Source organism: Nanorana parkeri, unplaced genomic scaffold, assembly GCF_000935625.1.
Source record: "Nanorana parkeri isolate BGI_ZX_2015 unplaced genomic scaffold, ASM93562v1 scaffold483, whole genome shotgun sequence".
NCBI classification, from domain to species: Eukaryota; Metazoa; Chordata; class Amphibia; order Anura; family Dicroglossidae; genus Nanorana; species Nanorana parkeri.
The window spans coordinates 570,189-594,467 of record NW_017306751.1 but is presented as its reverse complement, the minus strand read 5'-3'; the positions used below and the strand labels follow the sequence as shown (position 1 = coordinate 594,467).

The window sequence follows — 24,279 nt, the reverse complement described above, 5'->3', positions numbered from 1 at the left end:
AAGTAAAAAATAACTATTGCATCAGCATCTTATTGCACAGAAACAGTAGTATAGAATTCCAAATACGTCTCCCTGCAGTCTGCATATTTTACAGAAAGCCCCTCTATGAAGAAGCCATGCATGGAAAATCTATTTCAACAGACCAGTATCAGATTTTAAAACAAATGGGTAGGTTTTGCTCATTTTCCACTAGCTTATTTTTATCAAAGGGCATCAGTTTGACCTTTGAGTTCCGAAACTCATTTTTCATAAAGCACGTGTATTTATTGAATAAAAAACAGATTCTCTCAAAAATGACCAGAAGAGGATTTTGAGTGGGAACATTTGTACAATTTTTGCATTGATTTTGCATTGTGACAGTCATAATTGTTTAGAAATGCTCAAAGCAGATAATATGAATGGCCCAATAATAGCAAATGATGAGAGATTCAAGCATTACATGTCAGTAAGGTGTTGCAGGGGTTAACAGGTTATCCCCAATCAACAAAGCCTCACTATCATACACATAGATTTTCCAACATTTTAGCAAAATGTCTGCATCAACATGGTTCCATGTTCACACTGTACTTTCAACCAAGTTGGAAAGGACATTTTAGCAGGTCCTGGTACCACATCTTTCAATCCCAAATGAACTTTCAGTTTAAATCAGCTAAATACATTCTGGGTGCATCAAAATACAAGTTTTTTCTTAGAAATTATCTCTCTCTAGAAGTCTGGCAAGCTCCCTTCTAAGTCAGAGCTAGAGTTCTACAATCGGAAGATTGTGATTGCAGAGCTGTATGTCTAACTCTGTAGGGAGCATATGAGACCTGTGCAGAGAGACCACTGCTTCTGCACAGAGAGCATGGGTCCTACTATGCAGCTTCTGGAACATTTTGTTTTGATGCACCTGAAATGCATTTAGCTGGGTGTTAAGTGCAGTTTCACCACCTGTATTAAGTGCAGACATGCTAGGAATCTTCAGCTATCTACCCATTTTCACATAAATATATGCCATATGGCTTCACATATACAGTATTTGCAAACATACGCCTGAGACTATTGTTTTAAAACTAATTGAAGTATACTAACAATTTATAGTCTCTAGTTTTCATGCATAATTTATTTGATATCAATGTCTCCACCTTCTTGTACCTTCCTTCAGCCAGCTTAAAACTGTCTAAATGGATGCTACTTTCTGGTTTTGCTGTATTGTACACAGATGTCTCACTACCGATTGCTTTTGGTAAGAGTTCTGACTGTCTATTACCACTCTAAGAGAAATTCCTTAACTAAAATGTACTCCGTTAGTATGCAATTTTCGACATGGTGTGCATAGAATTAGTGTCCTAGGAGCTCCAATTATTTTTGTTGCGTACTGTTACTTGTATTATTGCAGAGGGTGTTAGTCAAAGGACAACATGGTAAGCAGAGTATTATGACATACGGTATATTGCCATAGATGTCACGCTCACAGCCCCCTTGAAAAGCAAAGTACAGTAAAGATCATACTTAACATATTTTGGAAATCCTCACCTAATGGTAAATAGACATAGCAGAATCAATTCATAAATGAGAGAGTTATCGCCAAACTCAAGTCTCCACCCACAGTTTAATGTAAAACGTTAACAGTTTTACAATACTGCAGAGGTTTTGAGCTCGCATCCAGCTCAACAGCTAACAAAAAAAATGGAAAGAAATTCTTGAATGGAAAATCTCTGAATACAAGGTCAACTCTGTCCCATAACCAGGAACAAAAACTCAGATTAACCAGCATAGTATCAGGTACCTCAGAGATCCCCAGATAGAAACAACATTAGAGACTATTACTAAAGGCATAGAAAATGTTAATTAGCAAAGTAATGTTTTACTTTACCAAATGCAAGTTTACTGAGAGAATAGGTTGAAGCTTTCAATGCTTTCATATGCAAATAGAAAAAAAAACTTGGATATGATGAAAATGACCAGAGCTTTACTTGCATATGATCGGAGTGAACATGCCACGGCCCGTGTAAAGAGAAAATTTTGTGTTGTTATAAGTCACCCCCACTGTCTGTCTCTGCTTGGACTTCACTGCCCTGACCTCATTCAATGATCCCTTAATCATTGAATGTGTATGAGTGGTAAGGGGAGATTTACTGCCTCTCTTTGTCCTGATGACCACTGTCACTGGGAACGAAATTGAAAAATCCCAAATTGTTACTTGATTGCAGGACAGGAAAATAGAAGTAGTATGTAATGGATATTATGTTAGTGAAGGGGAATTTCCCTTGTTCTGCAGAGATTTCCACTTCCTACTGTGTCTGCAGGACAAGAAGAAAATGAAAATCTCCCCAATAGGATATAAATGGCAAAAGAAAAATGACAGCGGTTTTAACAGTCGATATTCTACTGTTTATGATAAGGGGCTGGTGTGGCTGTCTTGTGAGCTTATTGTGGCTTTAGATACACTTTCATTCATGGCAATCGGTGGCCAGTTACACAGCTGACTAACCACAAGAGTTAGTTCTAGTCTGCTCTGTAGACATTTAAAAAAAAAAGCTCTTTGGGGGTCATGGAGGAATTATTTCCCTGTTGGAGCAAATCAATCCATTTTTTTTGGTCTTCTGGATGGTCTAAAAAGCAGGTTATTGAATTGGTTTTGTCCTTTTGTTAAACTCAGTGGACGTGCGTATTTTATCAACCTGACTAACTATGTAACTATGGGGTTATGACAAGAGAACCCACCCAGCTCTTCCTTGGTAACTCAAACTCCATAAGTGAGCTAATTTAGAAATAATAGTGTTCGTAGCACATCATACTTTCAGGAGTCTAGTGAATTTGAAGCAGCAGTCTCAGCCAAATGTATGTTCCTGCCACAAATATCCCAATCATCTTTTCATATTTATAAAATATTTAAGTGATATTAAAGTCGAAAGGACTTTAAGCTATTTCAAATGCTGATTAAATCACTTACAATGGATGCTACTCCTTTATGTTTCAAAGTTTTAATTTCCTGCAGAAATAGCTGGTCCTCTGAGCACTGACCCTGATATCCTGTTTTAGGGTGGCTCCTTTCCCTTGCAGGGTCCTATGGGGCAACCCTTGTATGTGCTAGTAAGCTGTGTATGTCTCCACAAACACACAGGCACGCAAGGCAAGCTACTCCCCTCCTCCGACTCCATGTTGTTTGACCAGCTCGATTGTGATTGGCCGGGAAACCGGCTTCCCAGCCGATCAGCATCTAGCTGGCTTCCTGGCAAATCAGGAAGCCAGGCGACGAGTAATGTCCCTCCTCCCAGTTTCCTGATTGGCCGGGAAGCCAGCTCGATGCTGAATGGCTGTGGCAACATCATCATTGTTCTTCATTCTTCTGTGATTTCTTCCATTGTGATGAAGCGAAAGGAATAATCCACCAAAACAAGCTGATGCACAGTCTGGCTTACTCCCACCAGCAGCATTGGCATACTCCATATCCTACTTGTAAAATAACTAGTAATCTATCATAAAATATCTAGATAGGAAACAGAAACACATGTCCAATATTTGTCTTGTTTGCTTCTGGCCATCTGACCAGTTTTCCTGTGGTGCAGACTTTTACCAAACAGTCAGATGCATGACAATCAGCATCAAGCCGGCTGTTCAGCCGGCTCGATGCTGTTTGGCTGGGAAGCCAGATTCCCAGCCAATCAGCAGGGAGCCGGCTTCCCGGCCAATCAGGAAGCCAGGAGGTGGGTCATTTGCGGGTCCTGATTGCCCGGAAAGCTGGCTCTTCCTCTGACCAGAAGTTCTGGTATTGGGGGAAGGTATCGGAGCATTTGGGCGAGAACGAGTACTTACCCAAATACTCAGTATCAGCACTGTTACCGATACTAGTATCTGTATCGGTGCATCCCTAACTTAAATAATGTATAGCAGAAATTATACATAATTTGTTTACTGATTAGAGTGAAATGTAAATAATTGTTTTCCTTTGTTTTGGATACTGGGCAATAGGTAGTTGCCAAAAATAAATACAAATACTTTTCTATTAGAACAGTATAGAGTTAGGTTTTCGATGCTGTCTTAATCTACATGAGGAGATTTGCCCTCAACAGTGCAGACAGCCATTAAAAAACTGACAAAACTTTTAACCCTCTCCCAAAAACTTAACAACAAATAATGTTTTGCACAAAGATTCCACATGTGAAGCTGGTCGCTTCAGAATGAACAACCGTGTATAATGTGGTGAGAAATCAGATTGGTTTTGTAGCTCTTGTATTAAAAACACCAGTTCATGCTGTTATTAAAAAGTCTTAGGTTTAGCAGCTTATCAAAGGTTTTATGAACCAGGTTGTAAAGTTTTAGCAGACTGAACCTGGGCCGAAACTGCAGTTTTATAGCTAATGTTCTTACCAGAAGAATTAAAGTATTCTTTGAAATTGAGTGTGAAATAGGAAAGTATAAGCGAAACATAATAAAGAATGCATATTACAGAATACAGGACAATGGATTCAGCAATGTGAGTAAGAGGAATTTCCAGAAATATGGAGGAGTGCCACAGTATCAGTTTTTAAAGCTGTTCTTAAAGGAGCTCTTACTGTCAGGAAAGAAAAAACACAGAAACCTGCTCTAGAGTGCCCCAGTGGTCATACAACTTACTTTGCCATAATGTCAAGGATTGCTAGGCACTACAAGGACTCTCCACTTATGACTTCATAATCTGTTATTGCATGCCAGGAGTCTTAAAGTATACCTTCCACCCTAAGTTTATTTTTGTTTAACCTTGCATAGGGTTAGGAAGAGATGAAACCTTTGTTAAAGTAGTGGTTAGGCATGCACGGGTAATGTTTTTTTCGGTATTGAGTACGAGTAATGATTTTTTCTTGCGATACTCGCTGATTTTGAATACTGATACTAGAAGTTCCATTAAGGAAGCCACCGGGCAGTAATGACTAGCTGCCCGGTGACTACCAGGTGATGAGGAAGCATGGAGCCGGCTTTCTGGCCAATCAGGAAGCTAGGGGGCGGGTAATGACTCACTACCCAGATTGGCCAATCAGAAAGCCGGGGGGGCGAATCATTACATGCCATCCGGCTTCCTGATTGGCTGGAAAGCCGGCTCCGTCATCCCTCATCACCAAGTCACGAGGGAGCATGGAGTCATTACCGGCCCCCCATCTTCCTGATTGGCAGCCAGCTCCATGCTCTCTGGTGACGAGGGAGCATGGAGTCGGCTTCCTGGCCAATCAGGAAGCCGGATGGTGTGTAATGACTTTGTGCCTGGCTTCCTGATACCGGAAGTTCTGGTATAGGGAGCATTTGGGCAAGTACGAGTAGTAGTAGTGATTGCATCTGCCAGCTTGCACAGCTCTAGGCCAGCCTTATTCAACCAGGGTGCCGTGGAACATTTGTATGCCTCCTGGCCTCCTCGGGGGAACCTACACATTTTGTGGTAGTGGTACTGTGATGTGAAGAGGGGAACGAAGGTTGATGTGAATGGGCTCCTGATGTAAAAGAGAAACAGTGATGTGAAAAGGGGGCTTCTGATGTGAAAGAGGACTATTAATGCAAAGGGTGAATCTGGTGTGAGGGGGATCTTAATTTGAAGGGGGCACTTTGGAATGAAGGCGGAAACCCACTTTTATTTGTGTTTTTGCATGCGTTCCCCTTTAAAACCTATGACATTTTAGATTGGAGTGCCTCAAGATTTTGCATGCTTTTAAAGGGTGCCATGACTAAAAAAAGATTGAGAAACGCTGCTCTAGGCATTGTCGGTGGAGGAGAGAGTTCACTCCCACCAGCCACAGCAGCCGCACAGAGAGAAGTTAGATCCGAAGCTTTGCAGTTTGCAACCTGTGTGGATATAAATGCAGGGGTATTTTCCTGAGACTCCAAAGGTGGTTTTGATAAGCTATGAAATATCTTCAACATTGCAGAACAGATCCAGTTGAATGTGACTTACTACCAAGCCTCGAAAGAATTTTGGTCATAACTCTCCAGGTGCTCGTAAAATGCTTAGTAAATGCCTGCCTGAAGTTTGATAAATGCCAGCTGAACATATTACTCTTCAGACTTGTAATAGCTACCATTCTGAAGAATAATATATTACCAAATAAAAAAAGGTCATGTGCTCTTTGCCTAGAAGACATCACTCCTGTAATCTAACCTGAAGATGTCTGCCGATGGTGTCACTGTGAAAAAAACAAGCAGATAAGACAGAGGAAGTAACTAAAAGCAGGAGCTTCAATAAAATAGACGTACATGTGTAAAGATACAGGACTTTTATTATAAAAGAAGCTCACAAACAGAAGGCATTGTTTCCCATAAACTGTTCTGTTCTGTGATAAAACCATTTAGCATGCCATAGCAAATCCATTTCTTGCTGCAGACTGAAACAGTTACTGTAGCAAATTGTTAGAACGTCTTGTGTTAAAGCCGTCCCAAGACATAGCATGGTACATTAAAATAAAAATGTATCCTGAAAAGTATATACCCCATATGCTATTTTTGCACTTTCTTTCTTTATATTGTAAATTAACTATAAATAATTTCATATTGTCTGTATAGTTTATAGTATGTATTTGCATGGAAACAGTAATGGGAATCAGGAAGAAAAAGTAGGGATGTGTGGAATTTTCCTTCACCTTTCTTGTTTGTCTTATCTTCCTTCCCCCCCTGCCTCCCCCTAATGTAATTCTTCTATCCTAACCATCACTCCATCCTAATATTGGTCATAACCCACACCAATATCATCAAAGGTAGAACTTGTTGACCCCTTTTGTTACTGCAAAAGCAAGTGACCCAAGCAGCCCACAGTATCAATTGCATGTTCATGGCTTATAAGCCTGCTGGTTTGTAATGACTTCAAGGAAGAAGAATGAGTCATATAAAACCTCTTTGAAGTTTGCAGAAATTGTCGGAAATGCACCTATGTGTTCCTGATATCCTTGTCACCGCTACTAGCATCCTGCAATCCTGCCCTGTTGTTTTTTTGGATGATAGGGTACCAGAATTATCTGTGCGACTCCCAAGACCACCACCATTCTTTCTCTCTGACATATTGACGTTTGGCAATTGCCACTCAAAAAATTTGTAAACAAAGGACCACACAACTGCTTTGACAGTTTAAAAAAATGAAATGGTAACATAAAATGTTGATACCAACTATTCAGACTCTGTACAGAGGTATGACCAGTCTAAACAGGCTTTGGGTATATTTGGTTATAGTCTATCCATGTGTTTAAAGCCCTGCTCTATAGAAGCCATAATTTCCATATGCAACATTGATCATGGCTCTAAAAAGTGTTAGCTTTGCCACAGTAAAAATGTCTGCAGGATAGCTGGGTGGTAAGCAACTGGCTGTCTCACTTGTCAATTTGACAACAGGACTTGCAGTGCGGTGCTAATGTGTCATATTTGCAGAAGGCCATACTTTTTTGGCACAGTGAAAAACATCAGCAATTTAACAGCTTTTATGGCAATTAAAAGCAAAAAAAGGCAGGCTGGCATCGTCCTCTGTTGGCAGTTAGGTAGTAAATGATCAGGCAGGGTTGCCTTTTTTTTCTACAGAAATCTACTTTGGACTGACAAATATAAAAATTTAACAAATGCTAGCTTTGTTGAGAAATATCAAAAAAAGTAGCCTGGCAGGTCCTGCAATTTGGCAAATACACTGGCAGCATACTGCAAGGGTGCAGGGCTACGGAAGAAGGCCCCAAACATTTTGGCACAGTGAACAAAAAAGGCAACAATTGAAGCAATGGAAGCTTTTTTGGCAAGAATAAAAAGGGAGGCTGGCAGTGTCCTCTTAAAAATTCCGCAAATTTGTAGGCAGCCTGGTCAAGTATTACAGATGTTTTCTTTCTCATAGTGAAAATACCTAGAATTTAGCAAGTGCAAAAAGGATGGACTGAGTCTCCTGCATTGTTAATACACTGGTAATGTAAACTAGTATTACTGAAATCATTTGCTGGTATTACTAGGAAAATGTTTAAAACTCCTTGTGTTTTTTGCCGACTTAAAATTCCATCAGTGTAAAAAGTGTCTGTTGTGATGCCCGGTAAAAACATACTTGCCGGTGTCCTCAGTTATCAGTTTGAAAAATGCACTTACACATGGAGACTACTTTGATCTCAGTTGCAGAATGCCAATAGTGATTGTTCCTGCAGTTTTTAAAATAAGCGACACCACAACAACAGTCTCCTATTTATCAAACTGTAAATGGAGCTAAATTATGCCTACCTAGCAACAGCCACTATCCTAATTTACTCACTACCACCCACATAGGAGCCCACACCTACTCTATATTCTTTTTGTTACAATGCCAGCAACAGGCACACCTAAAAACTAATGGAGATCTTGACCTTGGTTCATAGGGGAATGTTTTTTTATAATTCAATACATTTTTAGTTAGGGAAAGTAACAGACAATCAAGACAGCTATTAGGATGTACAAACCCCATACTTAAATATACATCATCAAGGTTGTTCAACAAGACATAGTGTAAGGTGCAGTAGCCCAAAGAAACCATAGCCAACCAGGAGTCATTTGTTCTCATTGTCCCTTCAGAAAAAAACAAACACACATACTTCTCTATGATATACTCATATTGCCCCTTTTGAGGGGATCACAAAAAATCTTGATAATTCTGAATCATTTTGGTTCCTGTCTTTTAGACTGGTCTGCCGTCTGTCACTGACAGCATTCAGACTTGATGTCAACTTGCATTGCACCATTCTTTATGACACTAAAAAAATCATCCTCTCCAAAAGTGCTATATAGAAACTGCCTACAATAGTTAAACACTGCTATGTAATTCAATTTAGCATAATTTATTTATCTTGATATCTTTGATATGTGAATTAAAAGTTCTTACTAATTAACATTGTCACGAGAACAAGGAGTTAAGGAAAAAATAAACACAGAAATAGAACAAGAAATTCAATTAGATCCACTGAGATGATCTTAATACACATTTTTAAATTAGTGCCAGAATATTTATGTCTAAAGTTCTTTTCAACTTCAGAAATATCTGTCTGACCATATTTACTTTGGCTTCTTCAGTGCATAAATTAATATACTTCATGTTATGCTGAAAGCTGAGTTACGGTAAAAGCTCACATAATAAAAAAGAACACTGCTTCCAATAAAAGTGGAAAGTAAAGAAATAAATGTTCAAAGTTATTTGTTTTTTATAATGCTCATATTAAACTTTTACTCATTCCTAAAACTTGAAGATGCCTTCTTTTGTTAATTTATGTGTAAGCAGCAGAGATAAGTGAATATCTTTAAATACACAATGTTGGTGATTAGGGACAGGTTTATGATTTCTGTCCCCTAGGTAGGCCAACTATCTTATGCTGTCTCCTTTACTAGATCAATGCATTGATGCCACACAAGGCACGTTTAGACTGGAGACAGACAGAATAAGATAAACAGTTTGTCCACTCCCTATTGATATATCTAGCTGATGAGCGTGGCACAAATTGTCACAATAGTAGGTAGGTGCTAGAGAAGAGTTCAGAGCCAGCATAGGCAGGGTATGAGACTGAGCAGTCTGTGCAGAGGGGGAGTGCAGAGGGCATGAGAATAGGCAGTATCTGCAGAGTAGAATGCAGATGGTATGAGAATGAGCAGTTTGTGCAGTGGGGGAGTGCAGAGGGTATGAGAATGGTCAGTATGTGCAGAAGGAGAGTGCAGAGGGTATGAGAGCAAGCAGTTTCTGCAAATGAGGAGTGTAGAGGGTATGAAAAAGGGAAGTATGTGCAGGGGAGGAGTGCAGAAGGGATGGAAACAGTCAATATGTGCTCTGGATGTGATGATTAGGTAATGCAGAAAAGAATATTCAGGAGAGGCAGGAAGAATATTCATTAGAGGAATACAGAGAGTATGAGAGGGGGCACTATGTTTAAAGGAGGAGAGAGAAAGGTTTGAAACAGGGCACTATATGCAGGGAAAGAGAAGTAAATATGTACTGTGGATGCATGCAGAGGGTATCAGAGTGGGCAGTATGCGCAGTAGGGGAGTGCAGATGGCGCAACCGTGCACCCAGTGTTTTGGTTTGGTTTGTTTAGGTAGTGTGGAGAAAAGTCTATTACAGCATACACAACACACAAACAGCATTTGTAAGACATAGGGCACACGTTTTGCAAGTTTTTATTACCTGGTATTTTTTTTATACTGTGGTGACTGGTTCTATCTATGGAGACATCTGAGGTCTATTAAACCCCTGATATGTCCTCTGTGTCTATCAGATAAAGACTGAGACAGAAGATGTGTGCTCTTGGCTGTGTTCTGTGACTGAGTATGTGGTCATTCTGTTGTGAATGAGTGTCTGTGTTTTCTGACTGTGTGTGTGTGTGTGTGTGTGTGTGTGTGTGTGTGTGTGTGTGTGTGTGTGTGTGTGTAGGGGAGTGTAACACTAGGGAGAAGAGCAGACAGAGAGAGAGAGATGTTGCATGAGCCATGAGAGTGTAAAGTGTCTGTGTGCAAGAAGATTTCAGTACTGCGGATAGATAAGAGGAAGTGTTGTTCTGCCAAGGAGAATTGATAGAGGGGATTGAACACTTAGGAGGAAAGCAGACAGGGAGACGAGGAGGCGAGGGTGTACCCACTGAGGGTGTTTTTATACAGTACAAGTCAGGATACAGGAATGATAGCTCTGTGTAGTGGTGGTGCCATCTTACTGCTGCTTGGGTACTGGGAAATGAGGAGTGTGGTGGGGTGGGATATCGGGAAAGACCAATGTGTGTACTTACACATTATACAGTATAGGATAGGAATTATCCTTAAACAGCTACCATCACTACTGCTGTTTGGCTTACAAAAGAAACAATGCAATTGGAGACAAATTGAGACTTAGATAAACATGAGCTTTTAGAGGAGATGATGAGTGTTTAAATGTACACAAAGCTGGATTCACAGATTTGTGTTTGTGCCTGATGCATTTTCCATTGACATGATTGTAAATGCATAGCAATGCATAATGCACATTTAAATGTGCATTAAAGCAAATAGGCAACATGCATTAATGTGCTGTGAAGGGCATTATGGTGCATATTGATGTGCAATGTAAGGATGCATGGATAGACAAGCTATTTACTCAATGATCTCAGTCAGTTTACTGTGATGGATTAGTCTACCACTGCAGCTTCTCAAATGTTTGTTGTGTACACTAAGTTTAGCACCTTCCCTGACATTCTTAGTACTGGAGTACTGTGAGCCCAGCCTGTGTAATGACACAACCCCTAGGGTGTGTGTAAAGGGCAGGATGGGCTCACTGGAAATAGTCAGAATAAGATGACTGCCCAAAAAGAACTACTGATGCTGAACTAAGGAGGAAGCCAGAGACAGCATTGAAGCGTGGAGAGGGTAAGTAGAACTTTGAATTTTATTTTTTTAAACAGGAAGTGTGTGTGGGGGAAGGGAGTTAAAAATAAAACAAAATAAAACTAGATTTCCCAACACAAAATAATGAAGAACCACAGGCTGTGTTTCCTGTCATGTGACAGCAAATTGTTATTTAATGTTGCCTGTTGTTCTGCTAATGCAACGATTTCCTGAGAAAAATTAGATGGCTTCCATTGCTAGCCACATGCTGAAAGTGCTAATCGCTTGGCTGTTATACTCACCCTTTGTCTTCAATACGTCTGAGCCCCTGATCCAGGAAAAGGATGCAGTCCCAGAAAGTCAGAGAAAAGTCAAAGGTTTTTATGATTGGTCTGGGTACATGAGGTTTCCTTTTGTCCTCTTTCAGGTATGGTATGACCTGCCTCATCCAGTTTGAAGATTTTGCTAATGCCAATGCCTTTCGCCTACTGAACAGATATCGTAATCAGTACTGCACGTTCAACGATGATATTCAAGGTAGGCAAATCACCTCTTTGTTAATGTGTGTCTTTACCAACTGTTCATTATGTCCCGTGTTAACCTTGTATCACTTACACTAAAGCATATGATTTCTATAGATGAACAACGACGAGTGAGGTGAGTGGGACTGAAGTCAGAAACCAGAGAATTTCATAATTGCCCAGTTACTGGACAGCAGTTTTCCATACAGATATCTGGTTACATGGTTTCTAGCCTAATCAAATGTATGTTTTATAACAGTGCACCTGTAATCTTAAAGGGCATGATATGCTGTAATGGAGGCCAGGTAATAGTATATTTCCACTTTTGCAGAAGCTTCCACTGTATGTATGTTATGTATTCCCAATCACACAGCATACTGAAAAATAATTAAAAACGTATGTCTTACCTTTCTAATTGTTTCTTTGGAGCAGGATTATACATAGGACTCATAAATAGCTTGTATTGTTTAGAATAGCTCGCAATGAATTAAATAGACAAATAGAGGGACAGGGTTTTTTTTTAAATGCATTAACATACAATTTACCACCAAAACCTTGAGAACTTTAAAGGGTAACTTCACTTTAAAAAAATAAAATGAAAAAAAAACAACAAACGAGTATAGCATATGTACCGTAATTGTCACACAAGCCATTGTGTAATTTAATGTTATTAAAATGACCTTTCTTTTTAAAACGGAATCCACTGTAATGTTCTAAATCTGTCTGTTAAAATTTACTGTAATATGGTGACCTGGAGGAGTTCTGTATGGAATGCCCCCAGAAATATAACTTCCTGCTTCCGTGATTGGCTGACCAGTATATTTTTTTGCAGCCCTTGCAATAGGAATTTCATTTTTGGTGAGGTGCTTCCTAAGGGTTAATTACTACTAAAGGGATGCAGACACTGCACCTTTCATCATTACAACACAGGAAGTCCACTAGCTGATTATAATTAACCCAGACCCTTCCATTTAGGGATCAGTTTGGAAAGGACACGCTGCAACAAACAGCTATTTCTTAAGAACAGAAACAGGTAGAAAACTGCAACAAGGTTTGTTAACATCCTTCTAATTGATCACCCAGAGAGGATTGATTTTTTTCTCAACAAAAGTGGAATCACTCTTTAACCCTTTGAAAAAACAGTGTGCATATATAGTTTACAGTTGATAAAGAGATCTGCCAGCATAGTACAGGCAGGGTTAATTATGGTAAACATTACTTCACACAGTCCCCTCCTTAACATTACATAGAAGAAGAAGATAGCTATGTTTTTTAAGCTAGTAAAACGATCATTTTAAAAAAAATGAAGTTATGTTAGGATCCCGACACGCGCAGCACCTCAGGCAGTTGCCGGCCAGCTAAATTAGGACCCCCACCTGGAGCTCCTCCCACCGGACCAGCGCTGACTTGCCGCTGCTCTCCCGCACCAAAGGTAAGTGGAAAAAAAAAACCATAGCGCAAACATCGGGGCATTTTGACAAGTACCAGTACTTGTCAAAATGCCATGTTTTACAGGGGGGAGGGGGGAGGATACTCCAAAATACACTAAACCTTTTACCTTTGAAAGAAATATGGTCTCTACCGACCCTAACCTTTCCCATCATAGGAATACTGTACTGAAAGGGTATGGAGGCTACCCTTGCTGATCACTCTTTATGAAATTGCTAGATGCCTGGCTTTCATGCTGATCCAATGGCTTCAATGCTTTCACCACACAAAACAAGTATACAGTTTAGGAGAACTCTATTCACTCAGAATTTATAAACAGCACTTTTTCTGGATAAATAAGAAGCCAGAAACAGGCATTATAAGAAGACACTAGAGCAGCTGTCATATATCCTGTAATACATCTCAAAATCATTTGAGTATTAGATAGTTACATGCATTATATTACAAAATGGTATTTAGAATGTTCGAGCACGTGACGCTTGATAGAAACTGGTTCTCACTCTTACTGCATCTTTGTTTATATATTATTCTTATTCTTATAATTCTTGTTCCATGCAGAGATGCAGTTGTTGTTGCTATATAGATAAAACAAGAATAGTTAAGACATTGTATTTCTGCCATAAAACATTAGTAGTTCCAACTTCTCTATGTGGTTTTGCTGACTATCTCAGCACTGTGAATGATCTCCCAGTGGCCGTAAAGTTCTATAATAAAGCTGATGTTTCTCACGGATCTTCCTGTAAAACTTGTGTTTGTTAAATTAAAACCAGAAACAAGCCACTTCAACTGACCATGTTTCAGAACCCCACCTTTAATTTCAGGGAATGTTCTGATTAAATCACTTTTTCCAAGTCGTGTTCATGTTAGCTGCTCCACTTCTGAACCCCAAGAATGTTTTATAGAGATATTCGATTTTTTTCACATGCTCTTATCACTTTTCTGTTATATATATATTGGAGCTTACCAGTCCTTAGATGTAATGGCTACATTAGTTTTCTTTTTTAAGATTTTTTTATATATATTGTGACCTGGTAATAATGCCAATAACACATTTCCTGTCCTAGAGTGTCTAAGCTCACTCACTGCACTGCTATCTATGGAGGCAGCCATGGCTGCCACTCAGGCTGGATTTCAAACATGGCTTTATTATATAAATCAACCTTTTACTATGTCTACCTCCATATTATTGGCCCAGTTCAAGAATATGTTACAAGATAATAACGACATCTTAAAGAGGTCACCAAATGTAAAATGTGCAGGTAAATGCACAGTGCACACTGCACAAAAATCTAGTATTTGAAATGCTTTCTTGCAGTGTTTTGTTTCGTATTTGCTTTGTGAAGAAACAATATTGACTTACAATGTGTCTCTGCACTGGCTATCAAATTTAACTATTTCAGTTATAGTTTATTCCCTTGAAGCAAAAAACAGAGAAAGTGGGGCTTTTAAGGTGTCACTCTAAGCATGGAGAACATATAGTTCTTACGCATATAACTCTTAGAAATTCATTTTTATTTTGCTTAATAAATACTGATAAAAAAAGTATTCGTGACTCCTGTGCATCCCTCTTTCCCCATGTCTTCTGTGCGATGGATCTTGTCCCATTGGAGATGTGGATTGATTCACCGCTAAGACCCTGACAAAAAGGTTATGCATTCTTTGATGTTTGTTACATGTTCACCATGTGATGCAATTGTTTTTGTTAAACTGTTAGGATAGTTACATGTGGTTACATCCATGATATTTAAATATTACAGGCAGCCTCCTATCTTCCTGAGGAAGCTTTTTAGCGAAACGCGTCGAAGTCTGGACCCACGGTGCATCGATGCAAGACATATTGGCATGTGTTTGACAAATATACAATGAACTCAACAATTATGTATGAATATTATAAATGGTGACTACCTGCTGATGCCTAGAATGTGGCCGTGTGGTCCAGGGAGGCTATATGCCTATGGTGATTTTAGATTGTACTATGTTTAGGAAATTGATGTGGATGTGAAACCAATGGGCTTATACATTGGCCCTTTTTATCAGTATTTATTAAGCAAAATAAAAATGAATTTCTAAGAGTTATATGCGTAAGAACTATATGTTCTCCATGCTTAGAGTGACACCTTAAAAGCCCCACTTTCTCTGTTTTTTGCTTCAATATAATTAGGGGTGTGGTGTCCTGTTCCCCTTGGTGGCACAGAACCATATCTTGTGTACATAGTTTATTCCCTAGCACTTCCTCCTCCCTCCTTGCATGGCATAGCCCTCTCTTATTCTAAGAGTGTATTTTTTAGAAGCCTTTCACATGGGCATTCTGATCAGGTCTGCAGGTCAGTTTTGCAGGCGGATCTGATCGGAAGCCCAATGTTAGTCTATAGGCAGTCATGGCTGAGCTGATTGTGCCGAATTGGGGGTAATCTGACACGTGTCCGTTTATATCTGACTCTCCATAGACCAACATAGATCCGGTAATTAAAGTTTTTTCCTCCACTGGAAGGTGGAGGAAAAATTCTGGATGGATATGGAGGTCACAACAGCAGGGTCTCTTCATGCCTAATGGTTTAAAGCTATAACAAAGCTCTAAAGCTATAACAAAGTTATTCATTAAAGGCAGATTGTATTCCAGAATTGTTTCTTACTCTTGGTCCTGCAATCAATTATATTTGGCTTTTCATACTGCAGCCTTGAGTCAATCTCTTTGATTTTCCATTCAGTTGATAGCCAGAGCAGAGAACAGGATGGTCTAATATACCTATTATATGCTTATCTGTATGCAAATGTGTGGCTTACTTGATGTACTGTTCCAATTTATTATGAGATGGTAATTCTCCATCTTAATGCTGGTCATACACGTGGTCACTTTGGATACTTCTAAACCAGATTTCAATTGCAAAAGCAATTAAACATATCAAGGCAACCTGCTCCTATCCCTTTCATAAAAATAAACTGTTGGCAGAAGGTTAATTTGACCTGTGTGACCATTTTTACAACCAAAAGCTTTGGTGTTAGCACATAACCATCCTGACTACAGTTCGGATCTGCAGATGTCATAGTTATTAAAGTAGACCTTTACCCCCTTTACTAAAAATCACATCCGCATGCAGCTCTGCATGCTGATTTAAAATCCTCATACATTCATTAGATAAACAAACATGTTTTAATGTACCTACAAAAAGGGTTTATTCACTTCCCGGTCCATTTTGGCACAAATGATGTAATGTGCCCAAACTTTGCATCCTGGAAAGGCTACATCAGCAGTGCATTGCTGGGAAATCTCATCTGTAATCTCACGAGATCTCAAGGAAAGGCGTTTTCCTCCCCTGAGATTATATGCATGGCCCCATGTCCTAGTCACGTGTGCCAGAGTTCCAGGATGTAAAGGGAGATCTATTAATCTGCCCTTAGGTAAAATGGTCACTGTCAGAAGACTTGGGGAAGAAAAGAGAAATAAGGTATGCAAAGAATACAATGCCGGCAATTATCTAGAAGTATCTGTTTGTAGGTTGTCATTACTAAACATTTCTAAAGGTATCTTTGTTGTTATTTTAAAGATATGGGTAAAGTTCCTCTTTAAGCGCTTATATCAAAGAACACAAAATGATGGGGTGATAAGCAAAGCAATGCTGCTTTTTATAAGATTAAATATGTTATGCTTGAGAATATATGGTAACATTTAATATACAACAAAAGAAGTAATAAAATACAAGAGTTAACCACAGAGTCATTTAGGCGGTCAAATCCAAAAATTGCCCATTAATTGGTCTTCTATATAGCAGGACATAACAGAGATGAATTACTTTCTGTTACTGGTCATCGTGCTTGACTTATAAGCTCCCAGATGTGTGATCACTCATTTCTTCTTAGCTTTCATCTTACGCCATTTCCACATTGAGCAATCAGCATGAGTTAGGGTGGGGAACCACAGTCTCATAATAGCTAACATGTAGTTACAGTTGGAAATTTGAAATAAACATAACTGATGTTTATTATTTATGGAAACATATGATGGTATTAAATTAAAGGCTTCATAAAAATATTACTTTTAAAAAAGATGATGTGGTATCCTTGGGATGGACACAGTCTTAATATCTATGCTGGAATTACTCATATCAGTGGGAATGATTGATCTCTTGTACCAGGGAACAAAAAAATAGTCGGTATGGAATTTACAGGTCAGTCCACACAAAACCAGTATTTTAATGTAAAATGGAACATGGCAGCTGAGTCAGCCCCTGCTCCTTATGTGTCTAAGATACTCCAACAACGAGATATCCTTACCATAATTCCATACTATATCCCTGCCTACCTAGGAGTTTTGTATGCTCACACCCAAGAACTCAAAGGCAATGATCTCACCAACAGAGATATAAGAAACTATTAGGTGGTTTAACTTTCTAGTAGTCACACAAAACTGAAATACCAGATTTGGATAGGCTGTTTCTTTATTGTGATCCAAGAGCAGTAGTATGCAGTAGCCCATAATTATCACCTGCCATTAATCTGCATGCACTCACCTGCCAAATTTTTTATTGTCTATGGATCACTATATTTGTGATTGTTTTATTAGATAAGTCCATGTGGAAACTTGCTGGTGAATTTGGAAGCTTTTACTAGGCAGGCTCTAGCATCAAGGGCTGTTACCTTTCATCGTAGTTCTGTATTTTAATTGCTGTTGCCAAACGACTTGATACACAAAACTAATACCAGTTTCAGCAGTTTGCAGTTTAAGTACAATACATTTGTAATAAATGTATATGCTGAAGAGTTCAACAGGGACACGTCTTCCAGGTGGCAAAAGGGGCATGTCACCTCAGGAGCATGCAAGAGATACTGTTTTATTATGTCCTCATTCTGATTAGAGATGTGTGACTGTGTCTGGGATTGGTTTGTGAGTTGTTTGATGAACCCATCGTGAAGCCTAAAACCATACCCCATTGTTTTTTTTTTATTCAGCTGGTGTTCCGGGTCTCAGACACCTGAGGGTTATTGTGCTGGGGATTATTGCTTGCCCTGACACTTGCTTGGGGTTATTGCTAGGGATTATCGTTGCTGGCCCTGACACTTGCTAGAGGTTATTGCTAGGGATTATCATTGCTGACCCTGACACATGCTTGGGGTTATTGCTGGGGATTATCATTGATGACCCTGACACTTGCTAGGGGTTATTGCTGGGGATTATCATTGCTGACCCTGACACTTGCTAGGGGTTATTGCTGGGGATTATCATTGCTGACCCTGACACTTGCTTGGGGTTATTGCTGGGGATTATCGTTGCTGACCCTGACACTTTCTTGGGGTTATTGCTGGGTATTATCCTTGCTGACCCTGACACTTGCTTGGGGTTATTGCTGGGGATTATCATTGCTGAACCTGACACTTGCTTGGGGTTATTGCTGGGGATTATCGTTGTTGACCCTGACACTTGAACGAGGTTATCATTGCTGGCCCTGACACATACTGGGAGTTATTGCTGATCCTGACACTTGCTTGAAGTTATTGCTAGGGTTTATAGTTGCTGGCCTAAAACTACTGGGAGTTAATGCTGGCCCTGAAACATACTCAGGGTTACCATTACTGGCAGTGACACCACTGCTGGGGGTTATTATTGCTACCACTGACACCACAATGGGGCTTGTTTCACTGACACAGGCTCTTCAGTGTACCCTCCCCCCCCCCTCCCCGGCTCCTTATGTGGTCTAAATTATAGCAAAGGGGGAAGGTACTACACTAGAAGCAATACACCGTGAAGCAACATCTACTTTATTGATTGTGCCCACTTTGTTGCCATACCTAAAAGTGCACTTCATGTTTTTCTTCTCATTAGCTTTAAAGTGGGCAGCAGGTGGCCCACCTAGTGCAAGACAATTTTTCTTCTCAATCTCTTTAATCCACGCCTTTGCTCCTAATTCTTTTCAAATGTTGGAAGTATGGTTTATTTTTATGCCAGCTGACAACGATTTTTGCACTTGCTGACCAGTAATGTAAGGGACACTATAACATATTTCTGCCCACTGCACTCTGTTCGCATATAGCAGTAGATATATGCAAAAAACGCTGAGGATTTAATAACCAGTGCATTAATGATAGTTGGTTACTATAGCGGCAAACGGCTACAATGGTTCACCATGTCTGTGAGCTGCAAATTAATTGGGTTCTCCTGGAACCCAACCTCGATCCAAGCCTCAAGATCATCTCTACTTCTGATGTAGGCAAGATGGACAGGTATGATCAATAAGAAACTCCCTGATGTGCACATCATATTCAAAAGAAAACCCAATAAAACTTAATCCTGTGCTCAAGAGTAAGACAAGTGTATATCTGAGGGTTAATGAGATTGACAGAGAAAATGGAAAATACCCTAACACTTTACAGTTAGATTTTGGCTTGAGCCAAAATTCACTTTTTGACTTTTACAAAGCAGACGTATATACTGAATTTTAGCCTCTCCCAGGTATTTATTTTTTATTATTGGATTTTTGTGTGGAACAGCTGTGTTACTTTTTTGACTTTTAACTTTAAATTCCTGTTTAGGAAAACCAGGCAAATATTTATAACAGTTTCCATGCGTTTGACCTACTTATACTAACAGGATTTAAAGTAGCAGCTAATGCCAATTTGCTGTGGAAAAAAATAGCATGTAATGTACTGCAAAATCAAATGCAGTAAGTTAAAGTATCAATCTACAAATGCTATCAGCCTTCTCTTTAGCAGTGCCATTCAGTTCAGAGTAACTCCATGCTGTTATTAGAGGAGGAAGGGCTGTCCTCTAACTGGCTTTTACATGTATGGACAAATTTTTGAGCTGGCATTACTATCTTTTGTTACTTATTTATTACAGGTATTTATATAGCGCCAAAAATGTACACAGCACTTTACATACTGCTCATTTAAATCAGTCCCTGCCCTCATGTAGCTTATAATCTAAGGTCCCTATTGCACATGCACAAATAGGAGGGCCAATTTAGACAGAAGCCAATTAACCCTCCAGCGTGTCTTTGGCGTGTGGGAGGAAACCGGAGTACCCGGAGGAACCCACGCAAGCACACAGTTATACAAGTGCAGCTCTTGACATATATTTATATTCTCTATTAGAACTGTTTTATCATAATCCGTTTTAAACCTTTTAATTACTTGGATTAATATTTGTTTTTTACTGTTTGTCATCCCGTAGAATGCAGACAGCTCAGTTAGAGTGTATAAGGGTAAATGCTCATTCCATGCATTCCTTTTTTTCTTTTTTGTTTTACTTTGACAAATAAATACATCATAGAGACATACATGTATCTAGTGCTGCTCATTTGTTTCCACGCACTAAAATAGATAACAGAAGCATGCTTACATTTATAATATATAGTTATCAGAATTAAAATGATTGAACTGTTTTTGCATCTTTTCTGTACAAGGAATTGTAGCATACCATAGTAGCTACTCCCACTCACTGATTTTGAACAGGCAAAGCTTATTATGATCAGAACAATCAAACTAGGAGTGAGAACAAGGAAGGTGTTTGCTTCAAATAACCGTTTAATTCAAAGTATTTGCTGCCACAAGCCATAGGGTATATCATAATTTCAATGCTGCACTGTACTTATACAGTGGTCTGCACCACCGCCTGGACCCTCTTCTATCTCCATGATTAAGGCCATTATTGGGTGAAACATGTAGAGTGAGGAGGCAGCCCCACTGCAAGCGTTAAGATTTATTTGCCCCAAAGTTCTTCTTTAAGGCTACCAAGAGTAACATTTGGCAGAATTATCTAAGAAGGCTTCAGTTGTAAATTAGGGTCCTCAACCTAAGTACTGTATGCTTTAGTCAGGTTCCTAAGATTTAGCCTTGTATGCCAAAATTTGGTTGGGAAAGTCAGCACGCAGCTGGACCACTGAAAGGGTCCTTTTTCAACAGCCATTATTATATTAGCAAATTACCTTTCCTGACCTAAAGATGTTTCCATTTTTAATACTGTTGCATTAGATAATCAAGTGAGGGTCAAAAACATTACTTTATTAAAAAAACAAAAACCTGCCTGTCACTAATATTATAAAATGTACAATTTTTAACATCTGTAATTCAAAGAAGTAGACTAGCCTTAAGTGTGCTTTCCAACAGTGCTAATCATGCTCCAAAACAAACATATCTGCCACTTCACAACGAGCCAACTCAGTCTTTCACGTGGTAACTCATAGACATTGTTGGCTGCTTCACTTATACTGGATGATATCAATGTATAAACAAATCTGTCCAGATGTGTGAATGACATGCTTGTACATATAGCCAAATGTTTCCTCCGATTGCCTTTGTATTCCAGCCCAACTGTCCAAATGTACATATTACAGGAACATTAATTGAGGGGAATTTATCAAAACTGGAGCAGACAAAAAATGGAGCAGCTGTGCATGGCAACCAATCAGCTTCTCTCTTCAGTTTGCTCAGTTAAGGTTTGAAAATGAAAGAGAGAAGCTGATTGGATGCCATGCACATCTGCTCTAGTTATTGTCTGCTCCAGTTTTGATAAATTCCCCTCATGGTGTTTTATTGTATAATCTGAGAATTGGGAAAATAATAAATGATGACTAGCAACAACCAAACTCAGAGAAATGAAAATCTGTTTCTAGCTAAAGTAATGTCTGATTAACCATATAAATTTTATATGGAAATATACCTAATACATTTCACATAGGAATGTATTAAAATTAACATTTATTTGTAAAAGTGGGATTTTTTTATAAGCCTCTTTGACCTCCTAGATGCTAGAAAAGTACAGAAAGTAATAAGTGGAGACCTGGTCTGGCATATAATGAAATACAATGCTGATGCTTTAACTTATATCTGCTGCAAGACCTGTGAGTGCCTCTATACATACTTTGGATTTTGATCTGACAAATATATAGAGCATAGGTAGCCAAACTTCAGCCCTCTAGCTGTGGTGCAACTACCAATCCCATTAAGAAATTGGACGACTCTGACAACCACAGGCATGACTCCCAGAGGCAGATACAGGATAGGATTCGTAGTTTCACCACAGCTGGAGGGTCGACGTTTGCCTACTCCTGATATTTAACATGAAAGGAATATAACAAACTGTAAGATTTCTGTTCTATAAAAAGTTGTGAAATAGAGTACTGTATATATTATCTACAGCTTTTATAAGTTTCTATCATGATAGCACAACAAAGATATTGCAAAACAGTCCACTTATCCAGCAGTTGGCCCTCTCATTACAAAGTCCACACACGTTTTCAAAGTATTATGTCCACAAAGACATAGAGGGGTCCCATATCCATAGCTTGTAATGATTAGGCAATGGACTGGTCCTCTTTGAAATTAACTTTTTAGGTAAATGTATCCATAGAAGGAAAAGTAAAAGTGCTCCCAACTGTGTAAAAGAGTTAAAGTTTAATGCTCAAAGGATACATGTTTACTGTTTTACCTCCCAAAGTATTTGCAATATTGGCTAACCATTCAGATACACACACCGCCACCAGCCAGGATGATCATTCTGCTACTATCTGGTTTACCATTACTGTTTCTTGGGTAAGCTTCACTGCCTCCTAGGTTTTCCTTGGGTTGTAGGCACTGCACATGATGTTCTTCTTTTATGTACATATTAAAGATATCCTATACTGTGGAAGCCCAAATGTAGGAAAGTTTAGGGTAAAAGAGTAGTATTCTTTGTATGTTTCCTGCAGCTGATTTTTTCCCCCAGGACTAACATACTATGCCTTGCTCTGCACAATGTCTATGTGTGAAGTTGGCTATTTTGGTAGAGGAGCAGGGCGTTGCTTACACATGTTAGCCCCCAATGACTGGTGGTCTGATGACTGCCGGGGTAATGATCCAAAAGCAGCAAGAGAAGTGGAGGAAGCACAGATTCATAAAATAAAAGAAGCAGTGAGATTAATGCATTGCAGGTCCTCAGGTATAGTTTCCTTTCCAGAAAGCACTTAAAAGAATAAGAGGAGTGACATCACTAAACTTGACTTCAAATCTCTGAAGATAAACAGTAATCAGGAGTGGGCAGCATATGCCTTAAATGATCTCAGACTGCAGACATGCAACTATGAGGCTATAGGCACAGGAGGGATAAGGCACATCAACACGTCAGGAAGTGCACTGCTACTTTTCAGGAGAAGTTTAGAGGAAAATGTAGATGGCAACCTTTCTAGATGTTCCTTATAAGATAGCAAATGTTCACATTTTCAGCATATATCTCCACTTTAAGGACTCGATGGACAAATATGTTGGCACAAGCAGCACATACATATGCATTCTGCACTGCTAAGTTCATCCAAAAGTACACTGTTTTTGTTTACTTTTTCCTCTACAATGTCATATTTCATTTTATACATCAAACATGTGTGTCTCAGCAGTGTGGCCCTTTTTCGGCCTTGTGTATTCAAGATTAAAGCAATTGGAGAACTACCAGCTAGGGATAAAAATCAAAAATCCAGACCAGGATATGGGAATTTGGGCCAGAATTCTAAGCCAGGGTCTACAGTACAGCATATGAAAATTGCCAAAAAAGAGCTGGAAGCCTGATGGAAGGAGGGAGGTTTCCATTCAGCACTCAAGACATTCACAAAATTTACACATCTTGCAAAACAATCAGTTTGATGGCAAACACAGAGCTGGCATTTACACAATGGGCAGGCCATATTAAAACCTTCAGTGCAGACACAACAACTAAGTTTTAAGAAATAATATAGTACCTTAGAAAAATAGCCAAAACAATAAGTCAGCTATGCAATAAAGTCTGTGACAAATGTTCAGAAATTCTACAAAACAAGTATTCTTCCTTAGGTGTGTGTAGTAAATGAACAGAATACAAAATTGTGATCAGCAGTAACAAATCCTGAACTTTGATGGTTCCCTCGATTTTGAAGTACATGTGCATATGTGTATCTATATACAGTATCTATCTATATATCTATATATATGTATATATCTATAGATACATATAGATCTATCTATATATATGTATATATACATATATATAGATAGATATATATCTATATATACCTATATAGATATATATCTATATGGGTAAGCC

At 39.0% G+C, this 24,279-nt stretch overlaps 1 protein-coding gene across 1 annotated transcript in view; it reads left to right on the top strand.

Annotated features, from left to right (window-relative positions):
• Positions 1 to 24,279, top strand: part of ME1 (malic enzyme 1) — a 196,685-nt gene that overhangs the window by 144,912 nt on the left and 27,494 nt on the right. The window contains exon 7 of the mRNA XM_018560861.1: positions 11,696 to 11,805. Coding sequence (XP_018416363.1) covers positions 11,696 to 11,805 — 110 coding nt within the window. The remainder of the gene's footprint in view (positions 1 to 11,695; positions 11,806 to 24,279) is intronic.